The sequence below is a fragment of the Thermobia domestica genome, chromosome 10, assembly GCF_964235325.1.
Source record: "Thermobia domestica chromosome 10, izTheDome1.hap1.1, whole genome shotgun sequence".
Lineage (NCBI taxonomy): Eukaryota > Metazoa > Arthropoda > Insecta > Zygentoma > Lepismatidae > Thermobia > Thermobia domestica.
The window spans coordinates 21,378,059-21,395,780 of record NC_137463.1 but is presented as its reverse complement, the minus strand read 5'-3'; the positions used below and the strand labels follow the sequence as shown (position 1 = coordinate 21,395,780).

The 17,722-nt window shown below is 37.8% G+C and overlaps 1 protein-coding gene across 1 annotated transcript in view; it reads right to left on the bottom strand.

The window, feature by feature from the left end:
* LOC145662356 (uncharacterized) overlaps positions 1–17,722 on the bottom strand; it is a 69,216-nt gene that overhangs the window by 14,799 nt on the left and 36,695 nt on the right. Inside the window, exons 5-7 of the mRNA XM_081727866.1 lie at positions 10,957–11,089; positions 7,118–7,356; positions 1,763–1,965 (exon numbers count right to left, since the gene is read on the bottom strand). Of these exons, the coding sequence (XP_081583992.1) occupies positions 1,763–1,965; positions 7,118–7,356; positions 10,957–11,089 (575 nt within the window). The remainder of the gene's footprint in view (positions 1–1,762; positions 1,966–7,117; positions 7,357–10,956; positions 11,090–17,722) is intronic.

Sequence of the window (17,722 nt, the reverse complement as noted above, 5' to 3'; positions counted from 1 at the left end):
AAAAACTGCGGTAAAGAAACTAGCAAGATAAACACATTACTCTGATACCTTTCCGTACAAGAATTTTAATCTCTGTTCTCCACGGATCCATGCCTGGAGACAAAGAGTAACGTTGTCACAAGCCGCTTGTAAGAACCCGTACTGGTATTCTGTTGAACTCTTCTGTGATAACTTCCCGTAGTTTAGCCAAATTGTGTATGTGATGTTGATTTAAAACACCTCTTTGTCTTTTAAAACACCCCATAAAAAAAGTCAGGTGGTTTGAGATCGGGAGATCGAGCTGGTCACTCGACAGACCCACGTCAACCGATCTAGCACCCAACGCACACGCTATTCCAGAGACAACCGTTCTGCCATCCTGTCTGACATACACTAACGATTCTAAGTCCAGTAACCCTTATCCTCACTCTCAGGCTACACAGTGTTGCCATATTGAAACTTTTTATCTAGAATTACAAATACTACAGTCAGTTACATAATTATAGGCCACTCTGTACATTAGGATATTTAATTTGTACGTACAGATATGGTATCAATATTTTGTCTTCAAAATGCACATTATGTGAAAGGTAGAATTCTTATATTTGTTACCTAAAATACTTGTATTAAAATTCCAATAATAATAATAATAATGATAATAATAATAATAATAATAATAATAATAATAATAATAATAATAATAATAATAATAATAATTGTTATTATTATTATTATTATTATTATTATTATTATTATTATTATTATTATTATTATTATTATTATTATTGGAATTTTAATACAAGTATTTCAATGTTTCCAAAGTTGTAATCTTACTGAGTTTGTGTGTAAGGTAAACATCCCAGATTAGCATGCAATCATTCGTTCCTAATCCTGAAAGTTTTATAAGTATCAGACGCTTGTATGACTTTTACCCAACCAGATGCAAAGATCAGGAGTATTTGATTTTCCCCTCACTGAAATTTATTATTGTTGTTTTCACTGCATATATATGTCGAGTTGGTTTATTTCTACCCATTTTATGCGTTTAGCTGGTGTGTTATCAAACATTAATACATTTAAAACAAGGTAACTACGTACATAATTAGTTATTTGGCCGTCAAATTTGGCCACATAAGAGTAACTAAATTTAGTTACTTGGTCTACAAATGGTTAATCTACATATAATAATCGAAACCCCTTAAAGCCGAATTATTGGTGACGCCACTGTCGAAAAAGTGATCATTGGATGTGTAGTGGCCCCGCGTGGTGCAGTCGCTAATACTGTCGTCTTTGGTGCGAGCGATCCCGGGTTCGATTCCCGGTGGGGACACTCGGTCGAAAAAGTGTAACAGCTCTTTCAGGCCAGCCATGTTGAGTGAGGTTTTTCCTTTGTTTCCATCATTCACACCAGGCAAATGCTGGGATGGTACTTAACATAATGGTCCCAGGCCGTTTTCCTCCCTTTCATTGGATAGTGTGTTCGCCGAGAGACGTCATCCCTCATATACGGGCTAAATGGCCTTAGATGCCGACAGCCCAGAAATCTAATTCCTAATCCTGATCCTTAACTATGTAATTCTGAAGAGACATTTTTAAATCATTACTCAAACACTACTGTGTTCACTTAGCTTTGATTGTTGTCTATTCTCTCCCTAATATTTATTTTGATATACTTCAGCTTGTGAAGCATGGAAAAAATCTCAACCAAGAGAATAAGGCTTTACTAAAAGAACGCAGCGTTTTAACCTACAGTATTTTTTTACTATCAACAAATACTACATACTTTGCTTGAGATCCATACGAGTCTTCTGCTCCAATGATTTGGATATTCACTCGATGGAAATCTGGTAAGCATTTGCTCTTGAAAATGGATCTACATCGAGAAATAATGGCTTCAGCAGTTCGTCTTCCTTTCTTCGCAGCTTTCGGTCCACCAATGGGACACACTGCAGTTGCACGAAAACCATCTAAATATGTGGCACAAACCTGTAGATTTTTACAACAATTATTCTCTCTCCCAGATAATTCATATAATTTAAGTCTTATTATTGTAAGTTGAATAATAATAATAATAATAAAAAGTTTGATGAAAAAATATGTATCAGGATTAGTGTTGTAAGATTTTTTTTTTTTTTCTGTTTCAGATAAGCTTAGCCTAAACATTATTTGAAGGTTGTTTGGACGAGGAGAAAGTATTATGTCATATCATTCTATCATTCACAGTACAGTGAAGCCTGTCTATGTTGGTCACAATCAGTTCCACTGAAAAATGGCCAACGTACACAGATCGCCAACTTACGAAAAATAAATGTATTTTGAAGCAAAATCTATTATATACTGTAATGTAACAGCTTCTAGTGCAGTAACTAATTATCCAGTAATACTATTTTATATATATATATATATAAGTGAGGGGTGAATTTGAACAAAAATTGAAGAGATCGTAGGGTTCAATATTTGACAGATCAATTTCGTCAATTTTCAATAGGTATACAGGGTATTCCCTACAGGATGTAATTCTCAGATATGCTCTCAATAGTTTTCAGATATTCCGCGATTTCAAGGAGGGTCCAAAGTAGGCAGAAGGTAAGCCTTGACAACAATGGACATCCAATGTTTTGGAGGGAAGTTGGAAGTGTTAGGGACCGGCAGCTCCGTATATATATATATATATATATATATATATATATATATGTGTGTGTGTGTGTGTGTGTGTGTGTTTGTTTGTTTGTTTGTTTGTTCGTTTGTTTGTTTGTTTGTTTTTGTAAGTTTTTTTCGAAATAATGTGTAATGCGATGTATTCTCTTCACTTATAAGCGTGAAAGAAAACATTGCAGAATGCGTTGCTGCTGACGATCCTTAACACTTCCGACATCGCGCCAAAGGATGCTGTGTTCACTGTAATTAAGGCTTATGGTTTGGCTACTTTGGACCAATCATAAAGTCAAAGCATATCTCAAAATTCGGTTGATGGTATGTCTGGGAATTTCACCCTGTACACCCACTAAAAATTAATGATATATGCATTTTTGGATTGCGTATGCGTGACTTCCATTACGTGGGATAAGGAACACCATCCAAGGTTTCTGGTATTTGAAATAGGGCCTATTTAAATTTGGCTTTTTCACGATTTTGGACAACCCTAGCTCTGAAACTATGCACTTTTCCCCACAGTTCCATATGAACTTTTTCTCTTATTTTGATGTAAGGAATCACCTCTTACAGTTTGTCGGTACGGTATAGTTCATTAACACCCTGTATATATATTTAAGTACTAACTTTGTCGTTCTACCGATCGCCTACGATGTATCTGTGTCTGAATGTGTAAACATGGAACTTTTCAAGTGGTGAATCCGTAATGCCGTCAAGAAACCAGGAATTGCATTGCGCACTCCACGAATTAAACCTATATTTTTATAACAAAAAGGAAATAATTTCATCCAAGTGCTAATTTCCTAACTGATATTATAGCCACATGATGCCCGGAGGAAGTTTGTTTTTATAAAATTCTTCTGAAAATACCATTTTATATGAGGGTAAATTATTATTTATTCCCAACCTCCGTTAAAGCAACAGAGAAGAACCACGTGAGATGACGAAACGAGGATAAGACAAAGCTATCCATTGGACGTTGACACTCCCCTCCTCCCGCCCCGCCCACCGATAGACAGACTTTGTCGTTCAATCACTGTGGATGCGGAAACATATCAATTGAAATCGAAGCGCCTGCCGAGTGATTTTTTTTTTTCGGGCAAAAGATCATAATAAGACATTCCTCATTTTGAGATTTTTTAAGAAAATTAAAAGTATATAGTAAACAGATCACCTCCAAATATTAAAGACAATATAGGAGAGTGAAGCCATTTTAAAATAGAAGTGACAACATATAAACGCGGAAGGTTTTAGGAAAGTAAAATCGAAAATCATTTCATAAACAATCCTAGTTCCAACTTTCAGTTCCGCGAATAGTAGAAATGAAAGTGCAAGAAAACTACTATATAAACCTTAAACAATTTAGTTAAATCGTTCAAATATCTATCAACCATACGCCTCTTATGACTACTCGCGCTCACTCGAAAGGGAGATCAGTGATTTCGGAAAGTGCTGTGCAAATTCTGTTTGCAATGAACACCATAATATTGTAAGTACGCTCACAAGAACTTTGTTGGTAACCATAGTAAAATTTACACAAGAGAGTCTTAACATGAAAGCGAAAATGTGAACCTCATGAAAATCATGATACTATTATTCATTTTATAGGCACCTTGGTAATGGTTAAAATTTATATTCATTTTGTTATGCATAATTCCAATAAATTAATTTTCTTTATATCATGCCTTTAATGTCTAGTTATTAGCTCTATACTACCTGCCCTATGGCAATCTTATTTTTCTATAATTTCTTAATAATAATACAGCTGCAATTCATCATAGAATGAGTCATGATTACAGCGGGAGCTTCAAAAGTGCGTGTATGATCGCTGCAGAAAGTTTAAAGCAGGATTTACCGACGTACATGAGGAGATATCAAAAGGTTCGTGCAATCTCCTAGAAGGTGACGAACTACGAATCATCTCGGACATGCATTTTATAGTTAAGTCCCTGTATGATAACCATGCAAATTCTGGACTCGTTTCATTTTTTTTCTTTCTTTTACGTAAATCACTGACGATGCGATGATGAACAATCATGAAGCATGGAGTGTCATTAAGTTCCTAGATCTATTATTAGTGAAGAAAATTTTTAACTTTTTAAGTGAATCTCGTATAAAGGAAGCTCTGAGAAATTTCTCTTCGCAAACAGACCAAAGTGTATATGTATGTGTGCACCTTTGCGACGCAAAAAATCCTTTCACTTCTCCAAATATGGTTATGGAATGTAACTCAAAGAATAAATTTCCTCCCTATGCATTCTTAACCACAGTGCTTCATGGCTATTTGTAACTATTATGTTATCCATTACGTAGTGATGATAGCAGGGAGCACCCCGGTGGAAAGTAACTTGCAACAGTGAATTCATTCTGGCTGTAACATCGATCGGAGAAGGAAGGAAGTGTGACAATGTCTTGTAGCATTTATGTATTGAAATCCACAATAATTGGAATTACGAGTTATTTGCGCTTGGTAGCAGTGGAGAAGGAGCATGGATAATTGTAAAGTGCAGGGATGATGCCAAGGATATTTCTCTTCATGGACATGGACATCCGTAAATAGATAAGTGCTAACGAGTAAAGGGTTTTTCCCGGTACGCACAGTGCGCGACGCGTTCGAGTAAAGCATAAGGGCCTTGAATAAAATCGATTTCATACGATTAATAATAATAATAAACAATTGTGAAAAACGTGTAAAATGTTTTAATTGATAAAATTACCTAATAATGCATGATCTCTTTGTGTTTTTGTGAACTTCCACATGCATGAAAACATAATCTTAAAAACATGCATGTGATCAGAAAGTCAGTATAAACGTATAATTTAATGTTCAGTGTTAAAATTATAGATACAACTTAATATTGTGCCGTTACGCAGGGTTACACGATCACACTCTATTTCCCGAACTCTGGGTTTAGCAGGTCGGAAGTGATGGTTGTGACAGGTGAGCTTTGTGGGTGCCTCTAGGTGTATTTGTGCGCGGGTCCGGTATGCAATAAAAGACGGTACTATTGCATGGTGGACTCTGGCGGGGTGTAGCTGGAAGGTCCTGCAAAGCAAACGATAGTGCAAGGTGAATTAGTGGCCTTTTGTTGGCTAATGAAACGGTATTTTTCATAACCACTAAAGCCAAAATAAGAACCGGTACGGAAGCACTATACAATCACTCACCCACCAGCTTGAAGTTTAGTATTGAAAGTAGAGGAAATGAATCAAACGCGGAATAAACCACAGGCCGCTACAAGCAGATCTACGAAAAGAAGCAAGAAGTGTATGTGGATGAAACCCCATCCTATAAGATGGTATCAAAGTGGGAACGTCAATTCCGAACTGGACACATGACCACCGCAGACGCCTCTAGATCTGGAAGAACATCTTTTACTGATGATGCTGCGTTGAAAAAGAGAGTTGAGAAGATCATAATGGAAGACAGGATAACCATTGAAAGTGCTGTGTGTACAATAGGTATGAGTTATGATTCTGTCTGGAATATCATTCACAACTAGCTGCATCTTCAGAAAGTGTCAGCACAGTGAGTGCCACGACTGCTCACACCTTTCCAGAAGAGAAATCGCGAGGACGCTGCAAGAGAAATTTTGCATCGCTGTGAGGTATATGAAGAGGACTTTTTCGGCAGACTAGTGACAATGGATAAAAGTTGGGTTTACCTTTATGACGAAGAAACAAAGAAAATGAGCAAAGACACGAGTGCAGAAGTCTGCCGCCAAGGTGGTTTTTCGTTTCCTGGGACTGCGAAGGAGTCATCACGACAGATTACCTAACAAGGGAAAACTATTAAAAGTACCTATTATTCCCAAATTCTGACTAAGTTACGAAAGGAATTGAAGAAGAAACGTGTATTGTTCACAAAAGGGGTGCTATTGTTGGCAGACAATGCAAAGCTCATTCCGCCCATGAATCCATGAAGAAGGCCGTGGAATTAGGATTTGAAATATTACCCCAGCCCCCATACTCACCGGATCTAGCACCAAGTGATTTCTTTCTCTTCCCCGAAACAAAGCGCCCACTTAGAGGATGACATTTTGACAATAGGTATGACATCATTTCTGAGGTTAAACTGTAGTTTCAAAGCCAAACTGTTAACTTTACAAAACAGGCTTCGGGGAAGTGAAGGATTCTAGTAAAAATGTATCGCTAGGCACGCTGACTACGAAGTGAAATAATACCATCATTATGTCAGAGTTCTCCAGAGTGGATTTCTTCTAGGCGATTGCACGAACTTCTTGATATCTCCTCGTATATCGGCAGACGACCTTGCTGAACGCGAGGATCAAGGGCAAAGATTACCATTTCTGAACTGTCTAACGAGTTCCCTGAAATTTCAAGATCAGCACCTGGAGAATCGAATGGAGGGTGGGCGATGACCAACCAAAAGCTTTCTCTAATCCTCGTTTCATCTCATATGATAGCTTACCGGAGATTTAAATAAATATATAAACATCTTAAATGTTAATTAGAATTAATCTACCTTGTAGTAATCCGTTGGCGGTTTCCCTTTCGCTCCATAAACAAGAATCCCGTCTCTCATTTCTTCCATCTTGACGTCACCAAAATCGCAGACAACATCAGGAAGAATGTAATTCCGTGGATCTCCTATTTCATACGTTAGCTGTTCCGCAACAGTTCCCCGAGTAACTATTCCTCCGGTTCCTTCTGGTTTTGTCACAATGAACTTCCCATCCGGAAAACATTCTGCTATGGGAAACCCTATTAAGTAATGATGCAAAAGAAAATTTAGTAGTAGTACGGAAACACACAATATAGTTGTTATGGAAATCTTTATTTTCTTGTAATTATAAATAATGTCTTTCTTACACAAAGGAAAGATGGAATGCATATTAAATGATTACAAAGATCAGTCTTCTTACCTGAAGCATCCAGTAAAGTGTATTTTCGTACATAATTTCGGAGTGTTACTCACTTCTTCATCGGTGCAAATAGAGAAGTTTACGTACTAAATAAATTATGTTGAAGACATTTTTCATCTGACTAATCCTGAAAGCTATTAGTAAAAACCAGTCTTACAAGTTATTTTATGCGCTTCTCACTCTTCAAATTCTCTGATAAAAACAGAGACACACATACATATGTGCACTTGAACACAATAGACACTCAATAACGGTTCTATCTGAGTTATAACCACACTATTCTGATAACTAGAAAATTGTCATTATACAGTTTGCATGTTTTCGTTAAACTAACACTTTCAATTCCTGTTTGACAATTTTTCAAACGAAGTCCGAACCCGTTTGCAAGAACATTTTCACTGGATGCTTCAAAAATGAAATGAAATATTACATCCCACGGTTATGCCGGCTGGGATAAAGGAGACAGTGATGATGAGAAATGAATGAAATAGTGGAATAAAGAAAGTGGAAGGAAACGGGAGAACCCCGAGAAAACCCACGTACATGGTGTTTGTCCACCACAAAGCTCAATTGGCGCGAGCTGGGATCGAACCAAGTATCCCATGCACCAGAGGTAAACACTACCACTGAACCTCTGGATACCTCAAGTAAGAAGACTGATCTTAATCCCTGTTTCTTGCTTCAACAGTGTGTTTTTCCAGAAAGGTGGGTTCTACCCCATTTACCTCGGCGGAACCACTAAACCACTATAGCAGAGATAGAATAGCCAGTTTCTTTCCTTTGTAGTTCAAAAGAATACACGAAAAAAATCAGAAGTTTAAGGAATAATTTGAGAAACTGAATACCATGTATACAAACATTGTATAATTATTGCTTAACTATACAAATACTCACTTGCGTACGTCGGTTGGTATTCAACCAAAACAAGACTCTCGAGTGTCAAGAAGCCAGAGCATTCATATTTAATATATAAAAGAGAAAGTGACCTTGTATGTGATCGAATCACGGGAAAGCGGCTGGGTATTTGAAATAAGTTCTTGGATATAGTTATCAATTATCTCGAACTGCATATCGTAAAAGGAAGTGGGGTCATAATTTATGTGAACAAGAGAGAGTATCTCACAAACCCGTCACTTTACGAAGGTGAAACTCGGCACATAAATTCTTCTTTAAAAATAAACGGACCTGTATCCCAACGTTCTTCAAATTTTTCGTTTTAAGCGGATATTTTGTATAATTTCTTTCTTCACACTGAAAATGGTGTTGCTAGTTGTTTGTGATCGCATCTCGGGAAAACGGTTGAGGAGTTAGAAATTAATTTTGGTACATACCTAATACTTACCTCAACTTAAGTTTTTATGATGTTACTTTGATTAAAGGGAGTATCCTAAGAGGGGGAGGGAAAAGCGGCTTCAAAATTTATGCCGAAATACAGTACCAGGGTGTCTACTAAAATTCCAAAATGAAATTTCGTGACTTTTTCGTGACCTTCCCTTCACAAAACAATAACATTTCGTAACATTCGTAAGAAAGAATTTGGGTGCGAATTAGGCCGAATTTTCATGCATGCGATAGAAGTGTGCTTTGCTTGCGATTTGGTAGCATCTAAAGGCGACCATAGACTTTTTGGTGGTGAATTTTGATGTTTTATAGAATAAAATTCTCCAGTCTGTACTTATATTTGTACAATTTTAAAAAAATCGTGCCCCAAAAGCTAAATTTCGTGACTTTTTCTTGACTTTCATGACCGTTTTCTGATTTCGTGACTTTTTCGTGACCGATAGACACCCTGAGTACCTCACGAGCCCGTAAAGTAAGAAAAATGAAACTCGGTATATATGCTAAGCTTCTGATTATTATTTTTTTTTTTTTTTTTTAATCTCTGTCTGCGTATCTCAAATTTTCCGTTTTAAGGGGAGGGAGAAATAGTACCTATCTTTGAGTCTTACGTCCAACGGTTATGCCGGTTAGGCTAAAGGAGACGGTGATTATGAGAAATGAATGAAATGGTGGAATGTAGAAAGTGGGAGGAAACGGGAGAACCCCGAGAAAACCCACGCACACGGTGTTTGTCCACCACAAAGTTCACTTGGCGGGGGCTGGGATTGAACCCGGGACCCCAAGCACCAGAGGTGAGCGCTCTACCACTGAGCCACCGCGGCCCCTGAAATAGTACCTACTTCAAGCTGGGTTTTCCTAATTGTACTTTGATTGAACGGTAATATCTTAAGGGAATAGAGGGGTTCAAAATTTATCCCTAAAATAAAGAGTATTCTTTTTTTTCTTTTCTTTTCTTTTTTTTTTTTTTTTTTTTACTAAACTCTCAGTGAAATGAGTTCAAAGAGGGGAAAAGAATTAAAACATTCTCCATAAACCTATTTTCCCGTGCGAAGAACGAGCATTTCAGCTGGAAACATTTTTTTCTTTAACGCCTCACGAGTAGGCTAAAGGAGACGATAATTAAGGCAAGTGAATGATGATAGAAAAACTGGTGAAATGAGAATGGGAGGAAACGGAAGTACCCAGAAAAAACCTACGAACACGATGTTGTCCACCACAAACTTACCTGTCCGAAGATCAAACCATGGACCCCACAGTACAGAGACGAGAGTAGTTCAAAATAAAGTGAAGGTCGCTTCCCGCTTTCTGGAACAGGCCATGAAGGTCCGAAGGTTGGTATGGGGTTTAGACTCCACACTTTCTTAGTTTCGGCACACTCGTAGTCACCACGACGCTCTAGCCTCTTTACTTCCCCATGTTTATTCCAGGAACCCATTTTAAAGCGGCTGGGTAAACTTCAGTGCCGCATTAGAACGAGAAAGATTGAACTCAGACCGCCTAGTTCGCAGTTACACACCTTACAGACTACGCTACATTAGGCACTATCGGAAATAAAGTAGTAAGGGTGGGGGCGCGGTGGCTTAGTGGTAGAGCGTTCACCTCCGGTGCTTGGGGTCCCTGGTTCGATCCCAGCTCGCGCCGTGTGGACTTTGTGGTGGACAAACACTGTGCTCGTGGGTTTTCTCAAGGTTCTCCCGTTTCCTCCCACTTTCTTCATTCCACCACTTTATTCATTTCTCATCACCGTCTCCTCCTTTAGCCTAACCGGCATAAGCGTGCGACGTGAAACTTAAAGATTTCATTTTATTTTCAAAGTAATAAGGTTTAATTACTCCAAACTACATAGCTACCAGTGGCGGATCCAGGGCCCCCCAGAAGAGGAAACTTTCTTACTTTATATATAAATAAAACAGAGTTGAAGATCTTAGAAGTAGCTCTAAGTAGCGGTATTACAACCCCCCCCCCCCCCCAGAAGTCCGTCCTGGATCCACCCCTGATAGCTACTTGTCACTAATATATAGAGCGGATAATTATATGGAAACTGTTGGAGCAATATTGAACGGCAAATAAGTAATATTAATATTTATTTTATTATTACCTATTTCACTTAAGTTAGGTACATTTTCCCAATCCGTGTGTATTCCTCCTGTCGACTGGGCGCCACACTCGATCAAATGGCCAGCTAAGCTTCCTGCAGCCAATTTATCTAGATCTCCTGGCGACCACTGAAACTGTGGATTTTAACACTCGTTTTATTATAATGCACTAGAGAAATTTATCAAACAATAAGAACATTAATAAAACTTGTGTTAGTGTCATATCTTTTTTTAAAAAATAAATCAAGAATCAAGGTCGCTGTGGCAATTCGTCAGATTCTTTCCGATAAACGAAATTACAAACAACCAATGAAGTAGGCTCAGTGTTTCAAGTAAATCCACATTCTGTAAAATACAACAGTTAATAATGAATTGAAGATCTGGGAAAGTGGAAGATATCAACCAGTTTTCGTATTATATTCTCCATAGGTGAAAATTCAACAAAATTTAAAACTGAATAAGTGCGGGGCTGACACGGAAAGTAGGTGAGTTTGCCAGGAAGATGAGTCAAGCTAATTGAATTTATATTATAGAAGAGAAACAATCTCGATTGGGTTGAGGAAATCGCTCTCAAACATTTTCTGTAAATTTCATAAACTAGATTTTGGTAAGAAGTTTCCAGCTGCGTAATGAAGCACTTCTATCTGTTGCGAATCACAGCAAATCTCATTGTTATCCGTTTGACGATTAATTAAATAAATAAACTCAATATTTACGTAGACTAAGTTTTGAAACAAACAGTTGATTTACTACAGATTTTCAAATTACCTTATAAGGGCCGCGGTGGCTCGGTGGTAGAGCCTTCACCTCTGGTGCAATGGGTCCCTGGTTCGATAGCAGCTCTCGCTAAGTGGACTTCGTGGTGGACAAACACTTCGTGCATGGGTTTTCTCGGGGTTCTCCCGTTTTCTCCCACTTTCTTCATTTCACAATTTTCAATCATTTCCCATTATCACCATCTCCTTTGGCCTAGTCGGATAATCGTGACACGTAAAACTCAAAGATTTAATTTCACTTTTCAGATTACCTTATTTTCCGCAATAATGAAATCAATGTTCCAGTCCGGTTTAAAAAAATAAGAAAACTAAAATTTGCTTTTGCACCAAGAACATTCGACGAATGCAATGATGTTGCAGTTAATACAATTTTCATAATTACAATTAAATCCGAATTTAACAGATGATCCCTCTAACCAGCTTTAACGAATTCATAATTTCAGAGTCCTATGTATCATGGGGAGCAAAACTGGTTCAATAATATCGACATTAGCTGGAATCTGATTATGCAGCGCCATCTAGTAATCTTAGGCTCACACTACTCGAAATATGCGCTATTCTGAACATTTTCTCCGAATTACCAGATTCTCTTACGTCGTATGCACATTTTAACCCCTTATATGAGCATTTGTTAATAATAAATCAATAGTTCAACTTACGTTTAACACCTCCATTCGTTTAACACAGTTTTTCGAAATTTGTCGGACTATGGCAAAGCTGTTGTTTGTCGTATGCAAGAAAAAAATGCTCACATTTACGCCAGACATTGGGAACAATGATATAAAAAAATTAAGGGTGTAGGTGCAATAGGAATGGAGGAAAAAATTCGGAGCACCGATTTTACGTGGATCATCCTGTATTTTTTTCGAGAGATTGTGGTACACGCTAACATTGGCAGGCCTGGCCACGCTCCTAATTGTCACAAACATATCAGCTATACCTCGTTGGAATCCGTATAACACACACATTCCAACAAGGCAACTTTAGTGTCTCTCGGGCTAAATTAGTAAAAGACGACGACGAAAATCAAAATTTTGGTTGGAAAATCCATTTTAAAAAAAATTGTCGGACTATGGCAACGCTGTTATTTCTCGTACGCAAGAAAAAAAATTCTCACATTTACGCCAGACATTGGGAACAATGATATAAAAAAAATGAATGGTGTAGGTGCAATAGGAATGGAGGAAAAATATCGGAACACCGAACTTACGTGAATCATCCTGTACTTTTTCGACAGATTGTACGTTGGGAGGCCTGGTGACGCCCCTGTCACAGACATGCAAACCATACTTTACTGAAAATCGTCTGGGACAGATATTGGAAAATTTTAACTCTCTAGGAAAATACGGGCCAAACTAGGAAAAGGCGACCAAATTCAAAACTTTTGAAAAAAATCCGTTTTTTCGAACTTTGTCGGACTATGGCAACATTGTTATTTGTTGAATGTTAAAAAAAAATCTCACATTTACCCCCGTTATTGTGAACAATTGTGGAAAAAATAAACCGTGTAAGTCCAGTAGGAATGCAGAAAAATTCTGCCTCGGACTGGCGGAAGGCAGTGGGAAATCTGTCGGGAAGAGCGCCAACTAGTGCACCTTTCGTTGGCGCCGTTGGCTTGTCTGCCCGGCGTATGACAGATAATTATAGTCCTCTTGGGTTTTTCCTATTGTTTCTTACGAACCAGGTCGTAGAACTTGTGGTGTAGGAGACAAACCGATATTATATAGCCTTCTGCGACCGGTCTAATATCGGTAACAATGCACGTCAAAATCCCGTTACCGTTTCGGAGATTTACCTCTTTATAGATGTTATACTTCACATGGGACACAGAGTGAAACCTTCTTTCAAACATTACTGGTCAACTAACAAGCTATATCACATGCCATGGTTTGGGCAAATCATGACGCGTGATAGATTTCTACACATTCTCCGTTTCCTTCATTTCGAAGACAATCAGAATGCTCCAGATCCCAACACCCCACACGTAGACAAGCTATGGAAATTCCGGAAGATCTTTGAATTGTTCAATACTTCGTTCAAAAAGGTGTTCCATCCAACTGAACACCTTTCACTCGATGAAGCTATTGTGCCATTCAAAGGTCGTGTTGGCTTCAAACAGTATATTCCGAAAAAAAACACAAAAGATTTGGAATATAAGTATTCGAAATCTGTTGTGACAACGGATATACGCTTCTTTATTTAGGGAAGATGCATGACTTGGATACTTCTAATAGGACAGTGACTGAAGCCATAGTACACAAACTAGAGGAGGAATTGACGGGAGCGGGTCATAAGCTCTACATGGACAGCTTCTTCTGTTCTCCCAGACTGTTTTGTGAACTCAAGGCTTCCAGAAACATTTTATGCTGCGGTACTGTTAGACCTAAACGTAAAAACATGCCACGTGACCTTTGTTCTAAGAAAATGAAGAAAGGTGAACAGGATGTGTATGTCAAGGACGACTTGACTGCAATCCGCTGGAAGGACAAACGAGATGTTTACGTGCTTTCCAATATACATCCTGCACCACCAGTAGGCACTTTCCTAACGCAAGATGGAGATGCTCGTAAGCCTGATATAGTGGAGGACTATAACAGGCATATGGGATATGTTGATCTGGCAGATAGGATGGTCAATTCGTACTCAACAGCACGAAAAACCCAGAAGTGGACGACGAAGTTGTTTTTCCACCTTCTCAATGTGGCAATGGTCAACACTTTTACGATATTTCCGAACGGTCCATCTTCAAGTTTGGAATTTCGGGAGCATGTTATAAACGGTTTGATAGGGATGGCCAGGGACGCGATACCTACTCGCGCATTTGTGCCTGGGCGTGGTGCATTACCCACTTACAACCCATCGAGAGATATCTTACAGCATATTCCGGATACGATATCGAGTAGGAAGAGGTGCAGGGAGTGTTCGTCTCGCGGAATTCGCAAACAGGTCTTGATAGTTTGTAGTGGCTGCGGCGTCGCACTCTGCATCACCGGCTGTTACCGCAGTTACCATGAGAAATTATAGTGGTGAGTACACTGCATGTTTCTTCCATGTAGCTTCATTTTTAATATTATTGTTTACAATGTCTGGCGTAAATGTGGGATTTTTTTGTGTGTGTTTGTGTGTGTGCGCGATAAATAACAGCGTTGCCATAGACCGATAAAGTTCGAAAAAACTTATTAAAAAAAAAAAAGCTTTCGTCTTCTTTTATTAGTTTGGCCCGAGGGACACGAAAGTTACCTTGTTGAAATGTCTGTTGTATAAGCTTTCCAACGAGGTATAGCTGATATGTTTTTGACAATTAGGAGCGTGGCCAAGTCTGCCAATGTTAGCTTATACCACAATCTCTCGAAAACATACAGGATGATTCACGTAGGGTCGGCGTTCCGAATTTTTTCTTCACTCCTATTCCACCTAAACCCTTCATTTTTCTATATCGTTGTTTCCGATGTCTGGTGCAAATGTGAGAATTATTTTCCTTGCGTACGACAAATAACAGCGATGCCATAGTCCGACAAATTTCCCCCCAAAATTTTCATTTTCGTCTTCTTTTTCTTTTACTAGTTTGGCCCGACAGACACGAAAGTTACCTTGTTGGAATGTTTGTTCTATAAGCCTTCCAACGAAGTATAGCTGATATGCTTGTGACAATTAGGAGCGTGGCCAACCCTGCCGATATTAGCGTATACCACAATCTATCGAAAAAATACAGGATGATTTACGTAGGTTCGAGGTTCCGAATTTTTTTCTTCCCTTCTATTGCACTATTTCTTTTACTAGTTTGGCCCAAGAGACGCGAAAGTTACCTTGTTGGAATGTGTGTGTTATAAGGTTTCAAACTAGGTATTACTTGTATGTCTGTAGCAATTAGGGGCGTCGCCAGTTTTGCCAATGTTAGCGTATACCATAATCTATCGAAAAAAATACAGGATGATTGACGTAAGTTCGGTGTTCAGAATTTTTTCCTCCATTCCTATTGAACCTACACCTTTTTTTTTTTTTTCTTTGTATCATTGTCTCCAGTGTCTGGCGTAAATGTGAGAATTTTTTTCCTTGCGTACGATAAATAACAGCGTTGCCACAGTCTGACAAAATCTGAAGAAGTTTTTTTTTTTTTTTTTTTAATGACTTTCGTCGTCTTCTTTTACTGGTTTGGCCCGAGACACACAAAAGTTACATTGTTGGAATGGCTGGTCTATAAGGTTTTCAACGAGGTATGGTTTGTGTGTCTGTGATAATTAGGAATGTCGCTAGGGCTGCCAACGTTAGAGTACATTGCAGTGGATATTGAATAATATATAGGATGTGTCACGTAGGTTCGGGGTTCCGAATTTCTTTTTCCATTTGTATTGAACCGACGGGTTTGATTTTTGTGTATCATTGTCCCAAATATCTGTCGTAAATGTGAGATTTTTTTTCTTGAGTACGATGAATAACAATGTTGCCAGAGTTCCTCAAATTTGATTTTTTTTTTTTTGTCTTTATAAGAAAATATACAATAAGAAAAAGGGTAAATTCAATACCCCTCCTATTCACCCCTCTCAAGCCCAAAAGTCATGGACTGGGTATGGCTAGTAAGTATGTTCATTTGTCTCTATGGATGCCATTTTTTATCCTTGTAGCTCCATCAGGGTGGGTACCTCCCCCCAAATTCTGAAGGGAGAGAGGGAACGCTATAAACACCCAACTTTTTCCCCTTCCCCCTTCACGGCGGGACCCACTACATGAATGATATACACAGGATTAGAAAGTTCCATCCTTTCTGAAGAGATACATACCAAAATCATATCTCTAGGTTAATTAGGAGCTGAGCTAGAGAGGTTTGAATTGCTGGCTCGAGGGTTGAGCCGTTCGTCCTGAAAAGGTTATAAAAAAATAATACTGAATTTGTTATCAACAAAGACATTCACAGATACAACACAAGAAATAAATAAGACATTCACTTGCATACACACACACACACAATAAATCAGCGACTCACAAAATACTCTATTAATACTACTTCCACCATGTATAAAAAATCACCTTTCTATAAACAGTTTTAGAATCAAAATTAAAAGATACTTTTGAAAAAAGAATTCTTTTTACTCTGTTGAAGAATATGTTCAAAATAATTCGTGTGAGTAAAATTAATATAAATTGATAAGTCCAATTTTATTGTATGACGATGAACGGATAAAATAAATTTTGCTTATGATTATTTATGAATTTCTATTCACAAATTAATGTTTTTTGAACCACACAGACGTTCTGGTTTATAATAACTGTGTTGTAATACCTTAATTTTCATATTTGGAGGTGCATTTGTTATTTTAGATATTTTGACTGAATCGATATTCAGTTTTTATTTTTTAATATCTGATATCATTGGCTTATGTTTCGATTCCGTTTTCATTATTATTATTATTATTATTATTATTATTATTATTATTATTATTAGTGTTATCATTTTCATGACAACAAAGTTCCTGTCAGAAGTGATTAGATTTCGTGAATCGATACAAAGAATAGTGAGAGATGCGGTAGAAATACTTTATAACAGAAATTCCGTGGCAATACACTTCACGTAGGACTACTGCAGAATTAATATTTTTAATTAAATATTAATAAAATGTATATTTTATTTAATTTTTTTAAAATTTAAAATTAGTAAAAAAAAAAACATTCTGAAAATTGAGTATCCCACGAAATTGACACAAATTAGAGATTCACCATTACTAGCATTACTAAATACTGTCAGCACTAGTATTTAAAATTTAGGTTTACCATTATTCTAGTATTTTTTCCGTCATAACATGTTACAACACTTGTAGAACTTGTACGTTTACGGAAAAGGGCTCCTGATAATGTTCGTGATGCATCAACAGTGCATCAGCTCCCATAGCCCATATTCCTGGCATTATATAGACCTCTAAAAGTCAACTCACTCTCAACTACCCACAAATCCCATTTAAAACCAGACGTTATCTGTCCCTATTATTAATCGAGCTGA